The sequence below is a fragment of the Rutilus rutilus genome, assembly GCF_951802725.1.
Source record: "Rutilus rutilus genome assembly, chromosome: 11".
Lineage (NCBI taxonomy): Eukaryota > Metazoa > Chordata > Actinopteri > Cypriniformes > Leuciscidae > Rutilus > Rutilus rutilus.
Genome location: NC_140216.1, coordinates 38266296 through 38281367, shown reverse-complemented (window position 1 = coordinate 38281367; position 15072 = coordinate 38266296). Strand labels below are relative to the sequence as shown.

Genomic DNA, 15072 nt, shown 5'->3' with positions numbered 1-15072 from the left:
CATTTCAAGGCGTAGGCACATCTCGTAGATGGCGCTCATGCAGAAGTGATGGTGTTAAGTACCTCTGGGGGTAAGTCACCTAGAACCTCTGCGTCCCATCCAGGGACCAGACATGGGAGTTTCCAGAGGTCCGGACGCGGGTGCCATAAGGTGCCCTGTCTCTGAGTCAGAAGGTCCTTCCTCAGAGGAATGGGCCAGGGAGGAACTGTCACGAGGAGCATAAGTTCTGGGAACCAGGTCCGGGTGGGCCAATAGGGAGCCACCAGAAGGACCTACTCCTCATCTTTCCTGACTTTGCACAGTGTCTGTGCAAGTAGGCTCACTGGGGGAAACGCATATTTGCGAAGGCCCCGGGGCCAGCTGTGTGCCAGTGCGTCCGTGCCGAGTGTTCCCTCGGTCAGGGAGTAAAACAGCTGGCAGTGGGAGGTCTCTGAGGAGGCAAACAGGTCTACCTGAGACTCCCCGAACTCTCTCCAAATCAGCTGAACCACCTGAGGGTGGAGTCGCCATTCTCCCGGAAGCACAGCTTGTGATAGCTCGTCGGCCACATGGTTGAGCACACTGGGGACATACATGGCTCGAAGTGACCTCAGATGCTTCTGACTCCAGAGGAGGAGATGGCGGGTGAGTTGCGACATGCGACGGGAGCGTAGACCACCTTGTCTTGATGTACACAACGGTTGCAGTGTTGTCCGTACGGACGAGCACGTCTCTGCCCTGATGCGGCCTTTTTAAGCGGCTCAGAGCGAGACGTACTGCAAGCAACTTGAGGCAGTTGATGTGCCAATGCAGTTGGGGGCCCGTCCACACCCCTGACACTTTGTACGTGGCACCTCAGCCGGTGGCAGAGGAATCTGTGAATACCACAGCATGCCTGGACACCTGTTCCAAGGGGACTCCTGCCCGGAGGAACGAGGGGTCTGACCACGGACTGAAGGTCTGGCGGCACTCCGGTGTGATTGCCACCCGGTGAGTGCCGTGATGCCACGCCCATCTCGGGACTCGGCTGAGAAGCCAGTGCGGAAGCGGTCTCATATGGAGCAGTCCAAGCGGGGTTACCGCTGCTGCTGCTGCCATATGCCCCAGGAGCCTATGAAAGAATTTCAGTGGGACCGCCGTCCTGCCTTTGAATGTGTTCAAGCAGTTCAACACCAGCTGAGCGCGCTGCTCTGTGAGGCTCGCTGTCTGAGCAACCGAATCCAACTCCATACAGAGAAAAGAGATCCTCTGCACAGGGGCGAGTTTGCTCTTTTCTCCAGTTGACCTGAAGGCCCAGCTGGCTGAGGTGCCTGAGCACAAGGTCCCTGTGTTCGCATAACTGATCTTGAGAGTGTGCCAGTATGAGGTGTCATCCTCCTGCAGCGGACACAGTAGAGCAGGCTGTGCCGGAGCGTTATTTTTTGCAGGGGATGACACCCTTGGCGACGAGTAGACTGAGGGGCGGCCCACGAGGCACTCTGGTGGTATGTCGTGGGAAGCGCTTCAGTCTGAAGCAACTGCTGGGCCAATTCTCAACAGTGTCGCCGAAAAGGCCACCTTGTGAGATGGGAGCATCGAGAAAGCGTACTTTGACGACCTCTCGCACCTCTGCAAGGACAGCCAGGGGCGCTTCTGGACCACCAAGGTGGACATCGTCTGGTCGAGGGCCTACGCTGTGACTTGAACACGGTCAGTAGACAAGCGCAGCTCAACTCTGGCTCAGAACTACCCTCATGCAATAAGAGTGCCTTGGCCTCACATGCAGGGCAGAGGTGGCTCGCCAGAGGCACAGCCACCCCACCATCGAGGGTAGCGAGAGAGGTGAAAACTTATGCAGAATTAGGCCATGACTTCCTGTGTGGCCATTGCATAAAGATGTTGTTACCATGATAATACAACCTCATGGCCACGACATATCCTGTTCATCAATAGGCATGACAAAACTAAGGGCCTGTCCCAATACCCACACTTGCAGTCTTGGCCACTTTAGAGCACATGCATCCAGCAGGAAGTCAGTGTACAAGACTGAAGACTATCCCAGGTCTGATAAATGTCAAAGCTCAGTGCCCTTAATGCACACTAAATCCACACTGACTCTAATACCACTTCAGAGCAGTATTTGAGGCTAAGCGTATCTCATCTCTTCGATCGCATCACATTCAGAAACTGTGGTCTGAAATCGCAAAATGTTGAGAAAACTTTCCAGGTACTATATCTTATGCTGTTCTTTTGAATTCAAACCGCTTATCCTCCTTTAAATATATATATATATAGCTAAATCCTGAACAAAGAGCTTTCTTTACCTAATGAGTTTGTATGGGTATTTAACAGCAAAATATATTTCCTAGAAAAAAATTAATACAAAAGTGCCGTCTAAAAAAACATTCCAAAAGTTCACAAAGCAAAAAACTCCAGAGAATAAATTTCAGAGAATGGTTTGAATATTCACGATCACTGTAACTTCTACTTTCTATTACAGTTAATGTAAAAAAATAAATAAAAATGAAACAAATAGGGGGTGGGTCACTAGTTTGGATATAATTGGCCCTGGGGCCTTTGCCAGTGATAATCCGCCCCTGTTGCTAATAATGGGATTTGGTGAACATTTCCCACTTTTATTGATTTGGTAAGAAAGCACATCCTAAAATAAAAAAATGTGATCATGTTTTATCAGTGTGACTTACTGAACTGATCTGGATTCTTTAACCACCGGCAACAGCTTCTGGAGAACTTCATCTGCTGTATTTTGTGCTCCAATGAATGGTTTTAGATCAAACTCATCCATCTTCTGCCCTGATGTCAGCAACACATAAACCAGAGCTGACCACTGTGAAGAGGAGAGTTTGGTTCCTCCTATTTTTCCAGTTCTTAGATAATCTTGGATCTCCTGCATCAGAGAATCATCACCCAGTTCATTCAGACAGTGGAACAGATTGATGGATCTCTCTGGAGAGCGATTCTCCTTGATCTTCTGTTTGATGTACTGAACTGTTTTCTCTTTATTGTAGGAGCAGCTTCCAGTCTGTGTCAGTAGTTCTCGTAAGAGAGTCTGATTGGACTCCAATGAGAGACCCAGAAGGAAACGCAGGAAAAGGTCCAGATGTCCATTCTCACTCTGTAAAGCCTCATCCACAGCTGTGTGATGCAGACCAGATAATGGATTAAATGTCTTCCAGTACACATTTATGCAGTTGTTTGTAAAGGAGATGTGAGCATATAGAGCTGCTAGATGTTCCTGGATGCTCAGATGAACAAAGCAGAAGACTTTCCCCTGATTCAAGCCCAACTCCTCTCTGAAGATCTGAGTGCACAATCCTGAATACACTGATGCTTCTGCCACATCAATGCCACACTCGCTCAGGTCTTCCTCATAGAAGATCAGGTTGCCTTTCATAAGCTGCTGGAAAGCCAGTTTCCCCAGTTTGACAATCATGTCTTCATCTTTGACTTTCTTCTCATAGTCCTTCTCATGTTTGATGTTGGTTTGAATGGTCAGGAAGTGTGTGTACATTTGAGTGAGAGTCTTGGGAATCTTTCCTTTCCATGATTTCCTCAACATCTCCTTTAGAACAGTGGCTGAGATCCAGCAGAACACTGGGATGTGGCACATGATGTGGAGGCTCCTCGAGGACTTCAGATGTGTGATGATTGTATTGGCCAGACTCTGATCACTGATTCTCTTCCTGAAGTATTCCTCCTTCTGTGGCTCACTGAAGCCTCGTACCTCAGTCACTCGATGGACACACTCAGAGGGGACGAGATCGGCTGCTGCTGGTCTGGAGGTGATCCAGATGAGAGCAGAGGGAAGCAGATTTCCCACAATGAGGTTCATCAGCAGCTCGTCCACTGAGGCTGATTCAGATATATCACACAGTTTCTCTTCGCTCTTGAAGTTCAGAGACAGACGACACTCATCCAGACCATCAAAGATGAACAATACTTTATATTTATCACTGGATATTTCCATTTCTTCGGATTCAGGGAAAAAGCGATGAAGAAGATCTGAAAGACTGAGTTTTTTGTCCTTCATCAAGTTGAGCTCTCTGAAAGGAAGTGGAAATATGAGCTGGACGTCCTGATTCTCTTTCCCTTCAGCCCAGTCCAGGATGAACTTCTGCACAGAGACTGTTTTCCCAATGCCAGCGACTCCCTTTGTCAGCACAGTTCTGATGGGTTTGTCTTGTCCAGGTAAAGGTCTAAAGATGTCACTACATTTGATCGGTGTGTCCTCTGTTTCTGCTCTCCTGGATTGTGTCTCAATCTGTCTCACCTCATGCTCTTTATTGATCTCTCCACTTTCACTCTCTGTGATGTAGAGCTCTGTGTAGATCTCATTCAGGAGTGTTGGGTTTCCCTGCTTTGCTGTTCCTTCATAAAGACACTCAAACTTCTTCATCAGACTTGATTTCAATCTGCTTTGGGCCAGTCGAGAGCCATGACTGAAAGAATAAAATAATAGAAAAAAATGACAACAAATTAAAGAAAATGTGGTTGTAAAATAAATTAACACTGGTCAATCAAATAATTACACAATATTACACAAGCAACAGTGGTGTTTTCGTAATATCAGCATGGCTGTTATTTGATCATTTGCACAAGCTATTAGAGCTGCATTTATGAGCACTGATATCAATTTCATGATTCGATTCTCTTTTCAAATTGACTATGAATTCATTTTGGAAATATTTTAGGTACATGGTAACACTTGTTTCATTTGTTAACTAGTAATAATGAACAAACAATACTTATACAACTTTTATTTTAGTTAATTTCAGCATTGACTAATTTATTTTTAAGAACAAATGTTGAAAAAAAGGACACTATCTTTTGGTACATGTATAGCGGCACAATAAAAACAATCCAAAACTGTGCAGGAATAACTTCTGTGACACGCCAATCCTTGCAACTTGCATCTTATTTTATTTTGTACGGGTTTGCACGGTCAACAAAATATGTGCTCCAGCACTCACCCCAATTCTTCCATACTAACACATACACACTCAGGTGTCTTCACCCCACTAAATTAATGACACTACCCTTCTAGCATTGGTCACATTACATTGCTCCTACAGGATATTACCAGAATTTAAAAGGTATTAACAAAAGTTTAAAAGTTTTTTTCTGTAAGAAAACAATCAAAAGGTATTTGAAAATGAACAAAGACATTTGCTTTACCCGTTTCAACCCCCCTCTTTCTTACCCCAAGGACCATTTGTAATTCCTAAAGGCACAGAGGGGCTGATAGTGATCAAGGCCTGTAGGCCAAACTGTGTGTACATCAGGGGCCACTAACTGTCACACCTCAAATATGGCGGTGGAAGTTGTAATTATCGAATTGGTTAGTTTGAACGCCTCACATTTGGGTTTCAGTCTCAAGGTCAAGGAAGGTATAAAAGAAGATTGTAACTGTTGCTCTGTCTCTTTTTTTCTCGGTCTCTCTTTCCTTTGCCTCCTCTTTTCATTTTCTCTTACTCTCTGCACTCTCTCTCTCCCTCTCTTTCTATCTCTCAGGTAACATTTGACATATATATTTCCGTCGTTGGTATAAGTAGCAGTGGGTGGTAATATACAAGAAATTAACAGTTTTCTACCATCTTGCAGATAACGTTTCTTTAGTCATTCGGCAGTCCTGCAGCCTGAACCCCTGTAGGAAATCCACCCTTACAGATTACAACATAATAATAATTGCACATAAAGCAGGTTTAATGAACCCACACATATAAATTAAACTTGACCACAGGACAGATAACATATTAGGTCAGGTTAAAATACAACTATATATAATATAGTGCAAATATTTTAGCAAAATTATCCTCTCTAGTGTTCCTTTCCCTGGCTTACTAATAAACTATGATCATTGGATAACTTTCTTGATGTCAATGTAACATTACATTGTTCATAAGCTGACATCTTTCCATGGTTTAAGTAAGGAATAATTGACGATGGGCCGTTGAATTATTAGAAAAATAATGCACACCTGAGTTGGTAATGCGGCCATCTATCTAGATAGTTTCTATATATCTATCTAGAAATGTTGTACCTGAGATCAGTTGATGTGTGTCTTCCCTTTAATTCTATTATGTTGTCCATAGACTGGTCACTCTTCATGGACACACAGCTGGACTCCACTGGGTTTGATCTCTCACTGTGGAATGGACTTTAGCAGAATAGAGACAAAACAATAGAAATAATAAAATAGAAACAATAATTAAAATGGTTGATTTCACATGTAGATCATCCTTACATAAATTATCTATCTATCCATCCATCCATCCATCCATCTATCCATCCATCCATCCATAAATGTTGTACCTGAGATCAGTTGATGTGTGTCTTCCCTTAAATTGTACTATGTTGTCCATAGACTGGTCACTCTTCATGGACACACAGCTGGACTGCACTGGGTTTGATCTCTCAATGTGGAATGGACTTTAGCAGAATAGAGACAAAACAATAGAAATAATAAAATAGAAACAATAATTAAAATGGTTGATTTCACATGTAGATCATCCTTACATAAATTATCTATCTATCCATCCATCCATCCATCCATAAATGTTGTACCTGAGATCAGTTGATGTGTGTCTTCCCTTAAATTGTACTATGTTGTCCATAGACTGGTCACTCTTCATGGACACACAGCTGGACTCTGGTGAGTTTGATCTTTGCCTACGGAAACAACATTAATAGAACCGTGACAAGAATTTTAGAGAGTCATTTTTCATTTTACATGCAAATAAACCTCACGTAGAGTATCTGTATCTATATAGAAAGAAATGTTGAACCTCAGATCAGTTGATGTGTGTTTTTCCTTAAATGTTGCTGGCTTGTCCATAGGCTGGTCACTCTTCAGGGAAACACAACTGGACTCTGGTGAGTTTGATCTCTCACTGTGATGAAATTTAATAGAACAAAGATAATAGAATAGAGACAAGAATTCATGTAATTGATTACATGCACATAAACCTCACACAGAGAAAGGTTGAAAATAGTTTTCATTGCACAAGTAGAATGTTACCCAGTGTACAGAGACACTCTGGATCCTCCTAACTATATCAGCATAAGAATATGAGAAGGCCACTCAGAACACCTTAACCATTGCAAACAACCAGAACACCTTAACCATTGCTAAAAACCAGAACTACTCCGGAACTACTCTGTTATGTGGCATACAATGCAACATTGTCTATAACATAATGATCATTTGAAGACTTTGATGTAGCCTATACCTGCATCCTAGAGAAGAATCTCCATCACTGAATGTTTCTTTTTCCTCCATGATTCGTTAAATCTTCATGGAGCTGCAGTCACACTGACATACAAAAACAATTTAAAATATTTTACAGAACAGTGAACAACAGTGTACCAAAACATTTATCTAAACAAAACGTGACAAACAGTTTTGGACTACAAAAATCATCATACCAAACTTCAACTTCAAGACAAGTTATTCATTATTTCTTCATTTTGTAGATGGAAAAAACTGTATTATGAATAAATATAAAAATAACACTTAAGTCTCAAATTGTCTTGCTATCCCTCTTTTGTTCCACTAAGTATGTTACTGGTGAACACATACTTTAAAGTGATTGAGACAGAAATGGTTAGGGCATGTAGCCCATACACAAAAGAAATATATGTAAATATATTTTAAAGTGTCAAAAATATATGTGGCATATATTCCAAATACATTGACGTTGTCCACTTATATTTATCATTTTGAAATATATTCTGAAATATAACAATAATATATGATGTTAAGTGTGAAATATATTTACATTTATAACATGTAATGTAAAATACAGTATGTGACAAAATATATGGTCATAAAATGTTTAGCTTGCTAAAGAAGGGTCGAAAATGTATTTTGATCATAGTAATTCCTCTACCTTTTCCCCAATACACAACAGTAGGCTACCATATTTCACTACTGTATTATGACACACAGCTATGATAAATACTGTACTTACATTTAAATGACTGCAATGTAAAATGACAGATAGTTGCTTTCCTAGGACTATTAGGCCAATAAAGCCATATTAGGTGGCACGTACCTAACACTAAGTGCAATTATTAGATTTATTGTTGTTTTATTGACATCTTTCCTGAAGTCATTTAAATATTGAAAATATGCACAATATTTATGATGCAAGTATAACAGTGACACTCCAACAGTGAAGTGCACTTAAACAATAGATAGAACTCAGTGTCTAACACTGCATACACACACTATTAAATAACTGTATTCAATTCTGTAAAAATAGGGGGAAAAAACTGCATTCTGTGTTGTTTCCTACATAAAATTGTCATTTTAGGTCATTAAAGTCAGTAAAGGGGCAGCCGTGGCCTACTGGTTAGGGCTTCGGGCTTGTAATCGAAGGGTTCCCGGTTTGATCCCTGACCAGTAGGAAAAATGTGGGTGGGTGAAGTAGAGCACTGCTCTCCCATGCCCACATCCACAGCTGAAGTGGTCTATCTAAAAAATAAATTGTTTGTGAAAATGTTGACTTTTTAAATTTCTAAATAATATATTTACATATATTTAACTAAAATATATTTATTGGGCCAATTTCAAATATTTGCATATATTCCAAAAATATATTCTGAAAATATATTTCAAATACATTTCTTTTGTGTATGGGAGGTCTGACGTGATATTAATGTTTTTAAAACGTCTCACAAGGGCATGTGATAAAACGATAATACTAGTCTAGTGCTAATGTTTCTGCAACCCTGTAAAAATTGCTTTAAAAACGATGCATTTTTAGAAAACACTTTTCACAACCTTAAAAACCCTATGTGTAGATTGTAACATCAGCTTAATTACATCAATTATATCAAAGCGTGAGACCTTACAGACTTTTACACAACTTTACAGAAGTGAACACATACCTGTCGATTTTTGGTTATCCAAATAGGCCTATGCAAACTATAACCTATAGGCCTACTTATTTTCTTTCCGGGTCTACGTTGAGGGTTTAGTATCGACAAACTACCGAAAATTAAAACTAAAACGTATATTTTAAGCATATTTGGTCTATCTGTCTAACAAAAAGAAAATGAAGATAGGATAATAACATACAAAATGTTCACGTTTCATCAAGTACTTCATGTATAATTTTGTATTTTACGGATAGCCTATGTAATGTGGAAGTCACCTTTAAACAACAACACACCTGAAGACTCACCTTGATCGAAATATTAGGCTTAGAAACAGGAGGTACCAGACAAAATGCTCAAGGTTCCCGTTCAGCTGCACGTCAATTCCAGCATAAACAACAAAAAAAATTGTGTTAGACACGTTTTTCCTTATTTTTCCCGATTTAAAGAATGTAAAGCTCCACTGTAGGCGCAGTCAAATAGGCTACAATGAATCTACTTTCACTTTCGTGTTTTGTCAGCAAGAAAAACCTGTTTGGGCTTGAGAGAACATTAGCCTAATCCAGATCACACAAAGAGCGGTAATGAAAGACTAACTCACCAGTTTTGATAAGCAATCAGTCATTTAAATATTCAACATTATAAGTATATTGGCAAAGAATGGGGATGATAAAGACACGTTTAGGGGATTACTAATGTGACAAATGCGTTACAAACTTTTTAAGATCATAGATGAATCAGAAACTTATAAAGTCATGTTTTATTACAGTAGCCCCCAGCTGGCATTTTAACGTCAAGTCACTGTTGAATCAACGTCAGGTGTCAGTGTCAAGTCAAGTCAAGTCAAGTCATCTTCATTTATATATCCAGTGTTGGATAACCATTGAATTTTGTTTAGATTTTGCAAATCTAATCAACGTTGAAATAGCAACGTCATTCCAACGTCACGTTTCTCAACATAGGTGAATTCGCCAACATTGAAACAATATTGATTTTGCAAATCCAATCAACATTGAAATTTCAACGTCACTATAAAGTCCTGCTTTTCAACATAGTTTATTTTGTTAAACTGTTTTCACTAAAATATTGATGTGTTCAACAGTAACACCAAACACCTTGAAATGGATACATAAACACTAAGTTTGCGGTCAGCTAGGAAGAAGCCAAAAAGCCAGGTCAAAGCAAGACCAGGAAGAAGATTAATAAAGACATTTCACTGAGGTAAGAAACATGCTTTATTGCATGGCTGCAAGTGTGCCAACATTTCACACAACATAATTTTACATGTGTCGAACTTTAACCTTTAGAAAAACAGCCCAAACATAAAAAAAAAAAAAAAAAAACAGATCAGTATTAGCAAACGCTACCCTCTCAAATTAAAATATTTAGCAAATATCAACTTTTGTGGAATTGCCAATGTTTCAAGTATATAAATTAGTATTTATCAATGTGCAAGGTCATTGATAATCATGTGCTTGGGCAAGCAACAAAAGGCAGTTGGTAGTAACCAGTGCTGCCGGTAGAGAAGTTAGTCTAGAGCCCAGAATGGAGTATTATATATAATATTAGAGCATGCTCTAGAGCATGCTCTAATATTTGTGGAGGTCTGGACTCTACTGACCACTTTTTCTGGTTATATTTTTAATTTCTTGTTGCTCCTTTTCAGAGTACACATCTGAAGACGTTGGGAGGCGTTGATGCTGCAGACCATGTGAAGAAGTCAATGGCTGCGTAAGTAACTTTATGTTCCTTTTTTGCATTAGTTTATAGTGATGTTCCCTGTCATATACTGTCAGTACTGTCATACTGTCATAATTGAATATAGGCAGAAGAATAATTCATAAGAAAAATCATTTTATTTGGAGGACTCTAGAGTCTAGAGTCCTCCAAATAAAATGATTTTTCTTATGAATTATTCTTCTGCCTATATTCAATTATTTAAAACACTGTTACAAAACTACTATGTTAAAGCAAACTCATCACAGATTATCTTGTAGAGACGGGTCTTAATGAAGGCAACCTTCCCACATCTTCCTCTGAGGCTCATTATGGCCATCATTTTATTTGTCATAGTTCTGCCATGGTAAAACAGATTTATATTAGAATATTATATTGCAATCAAGTTCATTATGAAAATGTAGCAGAGTCGTAAGTGGGTGTGTGGGGGGAGTGCATGACAGTATATGACAGGGAACATCACTATAAACTAATGCAAAAAAGGAACATAAAGTTACTTACGCAGCCATTGACTTCTTCACATGGTCTGCAGCATCAACGCCTCCCAACGTCTTCAGATGTGTACTCTGAAAAGGAGCAACAAGAAATTAAAAATATAACCAGAAAAAGTGGTCAGTAGAGTCCAGACCTCCACAAAGCAGGCACATGATGAGGACGAGGAGTTTGTAGTGGTCACCAAGGTGAACAAGCCAATTGTCATAATGAAACTTCGCCAGCACTTTACAAGATGAATTATTTAAAAACTTACCAGTTATGCTTCCTCATTCTTGTCCTCCAAGCGATTCTCTAAAGCTTCGAGCTCTTCTTCAGTGTTTGCCGGCTTCACTTCATAACTTGTTCCAGCAGATGAGGTGGCAACGTGAATTGTATCCTTGATTTCGACAAGGAGCTGAAGAACTCTCTTCTGGAATTCTAGCCAAAAAAGAAGCGACTGATTATTATTTGTATAATGTATTGAGTACGCTCTACACCACAAAATCATAGTTTTTTCATTTGCCCAATAAAAAATCAATTTTACCAAGAATATTTGTGATATTTCTAGTCAAATGTCTATTTTCTATTCAAAATAAATCTCATACACTTAAAATAAGACACCTAAAAAGTAACTTGTATTTAGACAATTTTCACTTGTTTCACGCAAATTTTCACAAAATAAATAGAAAAATCTGTCAGTGGAGCAATTATTTATTTTTTTGCTTGTAGTAATAATAAAAATAATAAAAACTTACATGTGTTACCATGTGCTCATGTGAAAAATCAGGTTAGTTTGAAGAATCAGCAAAGTGTCATATTGAACTGCTGAGTTCTGGATTCTCATCTGAGTCACTACTCCACCAATGCACGCGTCTCCATTTTTTGTTATACATCTGGGAGTGTAAAATATAAAAACTAAATATTTTTAAGCCTAAATGTTTTATAAAGAAAATCATTCAATTTTAAAATAAGGCATAAAAACATTCAATCAAATGAGGGCTGTGCTCATCATTTTTTTAAATAATATCTTCCACACCTGTATTTAAATTTTACAAAAATGTAAATGATTTTTGTTTTTGTTTTAAGGGTTAAATTACTTTCAGATTCAAATAGATGGTTGGGTTGGGTTAGGTATGGGGACAACTCACCGTTGAAGGAGACTTTCAGGTCGTGTTCTTCCAAATCTCTGGAAAAGAGAAGGAAGAAGAATGTGAAATCTCAACCTTATTTTTAAAGTTTTGTATGGAAAGTGTGTCAATGTGCCATGTTCGACCAACAGAGACATCCCTAAGCGGATAAACTAGTCTGCCCGTGTACACACACACACACACACACAGAGAGAGAGAGAGAACGGCGGTTGGTGGTTAGCTAGCACACAACGGCTGATCGCGGTACACACAATATTAATTAACACAATACGTATTAATATATGGGCGGAAGTCAGGCACACACAACATTTATTTAGGTATAAAATATAAATTATTTTCTAGGTATAAAATGTGACTTAAAAAACTTGGCTTACCGTTTGAGCTGTTACCCCCAAATTCATTCCGAACCGGTCCAGGTAAGAATCTGCCTGACGATGACGACACAGACCCACTTCGCGCATGAGCAATCGAGTGTTGTCTGAAACCATCAGAATCACAAGGCACGTTTCCATTACAGATTTGCGCAAAACTTTTCCGATTTTTTCTAAATGTCGACAAAAAACTACTGCGAAATGACGGCGTTTCCATTAACCGATGTTATGCGCCTAAAACTTTTCCTCTCGCGATAAATAAAGTCATTTAAAAAATCATGGCAACTGACGTTGGTAGGTTTATGTACTATATCCCACAATCCCAGCCACTGCACTAGCCATTATTATTAATCGAATGAAACATATGTGTGTTATCCAAGCATAATGGTAAGGAAAGACCCTTATACTCGGAGCGGCACATATGAGGTGTTTCTGGGTGTTTCTCCCTCATTTCTGCTTCGAGGTCTTGTGGCATTTCTTTGAGGTTTAGAATCCAGTATTCCTGTAATTCTTCTGTCTTTTATGAATTTAATAAAGAACTCTGTCTCGTATTCTGTCCGAACACACCGCGTCATCTACGTCAGGTGACCTGTAAATGCGCAAAAACTGTTTCCATTGCAGTTTTGCGATATATTTCTTTTTCGAATTGCCTGAAAAACGTAGTTCGGTTACTAACGTAACCTCGGTTCTGTCTAGAAGAGGGAACGAGTACTGCGTAATATCTTACGCTAGGGGAAAATCTCTTTTCCGCGAGATATTGAAGCCAAAAAATTATCCTTAATTTTGTATTAATGTAAAACGCGTTGCGGCAGCATGCAGACATAGGCGAGACGGCTCGCGCGCCTATTGGCTGCTCTGCGGCAACTGCAGCAGCCTATCGAGTGAGGCCCTCGTGACGTCAGATCCAATGAGGGCGCTTCGCGCCCACTGCGTCACGTCCCGCCGAAACGGGCGTGGCCAGGGCCTATAAATATAGCTCGACAGGCTGAATAATCTGGTTTTTCATCGCCGAAGCGAACCAGTGCGTGTTGCAGGCACGGCAAAGATACGCAGTACTCGTTCCCTCTTCTAGAGAGAACCGAGGTTACGTTAGTAACCGAGTGCGTTCTCTTACGAGAGGTCTCTCGTACTGCGTAATATCTTACGCTAAGGGAACACAGTGTAAAACGCTGTGCGTGCTGAGATCCAGTACCAAAGTCCCAAGGGCAGGTGCCCGGGGCTCATATAGTGCAAAATCGTCAGGGACTCGCAGAGAGTCCGGGAAGGAGGGGCTAGAGCAGCATCATTCCCGTAATAAGTAGCGTCCTATTGAGGCATATTGTATCAATAGTGTTCCACACAGCCAGGGCGAAGCAACTCGGCCTGGACTGATGAATTTTATGGGTCTTACACACTGCCCATAGCGCAGTTTAATCGATCAGCGAGCGGTGCTCAAGCAGTTTCAGTATTCTGAACCGATAACCACGGGGCAGGCAATACTGATTTATTAGACCGAAAGCAGCTTAGCCTGCAGGGCGGGAACCTCTAGGTTATAAAACCTTATAAAAGTAGACGGGGAGGCCCAGCCTTTCCAAGGTCTAAGCTACGTCATTGCTTACAGGTTGAATGATTCTGATTGGCTAAGAAATTGATAAACATAGTAATTTTCCACACATATACAGATAGACAGAAGCATATCTCTATAGATTATGCAGCTGACACTCGGACCCTGAAGTTAGGCACGCCGTGACCTTCCAGGTCGCAGATTTGGGTTGCTGGGTGCCAGCATGTCTCGAACAACAACTCAGTCAATCTCCAATAATGCCAGTGGTTCCTTAACCTGTAAGCAAGAAGACTAACACACACACCGACACACAGCTTTTCCAAGGTTGGATTTGGCCAGGCTCTAACTATAAACAGGAGTCTCGTCTCAAAACATCAAGATAATGCATTCTTTCTCAAGAAGAGCTACATTTTAGTCTAACTGGAAAGTAAGGCTTTAACTGAGAAATGGTCCCTTAAACTATTGGCTTCAACGACCCCTGTGTTTTAACATGTTGAAGACCTTTCTCAACACAAAACATTTCCCTATTTTATTTCTTGAAGCCGGGTTAAAGGAGAAAGCACTGTTACTGCATTCAGATATCAAATACTGACATTAAAGAATACATGAAAAGAACATTTCAGTAGTCACACTGGTAACTTCTATAACAAAGTAAAATCTCCAGAGAAGTCATTCAACTCATTTGATATTTAGAAGGAAAAATATTGATTAATACCTTGATTATAATCACTCATTACATATACATTGAAGCAGCAGTGGATTCCAATCCACTCCCTTCACCGGGAAGGTGATCCACTCCAACTTCCAATCCACTCCCTTCACCCTTTCCTCATTAGAGACCGGCAGGGCGGACAGGGAAATCACCTGTGCCCTAAACGGTGTGTTGAGGGATTTAGGAATGTACCCATGTCTTGGCTTGAGTATGACTTTCGAGTCATTT

General features: G+C 40.3%; 2 protein-coding genes and 1 long non-coding RNA gene across 3 annotated transcripts in view; all 3 read right to left on the bottom strand.

The window, feature by feature from the left end:
- LOC311300159 (uncharacterized protein) overlaps nt 1–6132 on the bottom strand; it is a 44260-nt gene extending 38128 nt beyond the window's left edge. The window contains exons 1-2 of the mRNA XM_084424292.1: nt 6020–6132; nt 2664–4418 (exon numbers count right to left, since the gene is read on the bottom strand). Coding sequence (XP_084280418.1) covers nt 2664–4418; nt 6020–6087 — 1823 coding nt within the window. The 5' untranslated portion in view covers nt 6088–6132. The remainder of the gene's footprint in view (nt 1–2663; nt 4419–6019) is intronic.
- A 128-nt stretch (nt 6133–6260) lies between these two features.
- LOC311300158 (uncharacterized protein) lies at nt 6261–7293 on the bottom strand (the record flags this gene model as incomplete). Its single annotated transcript, XM_084424291.1, has 4 exons — nt 7209–7293; nt 6765–6869; nt 6544–6648; nt 6261–6408 (listed from the first exon to the last, which is right to left on the bottom strand). Exons 1-4 carry the CDS (start codon nt 7256–7258, stop codon nt 6261–6263), a joined length of 408 nt encoding a protein of 135 aa, XP_084280417.1. The 5' UTR covers nt 7259–7293.
- Nucleotides 7294–11097: 3804 nt separating this feature from the next.
- Nucleotides 11098–12251, bottom strand: LOC311299924. The gene is made up of 4 exons (XR_014629214.1): nt 12219–12251; nt 11826–11963; nt 11345–11508; nt 11098–11162 (listed from the first exon to the last, which is right to left on the bottom strand). It is a non-coding gene; the product is annotated as an uncharacterized lncRNA (long non-coding RNA).
- Between the last annotated feature and the right edge of the window lie 2821 nt (nt 12252–15072).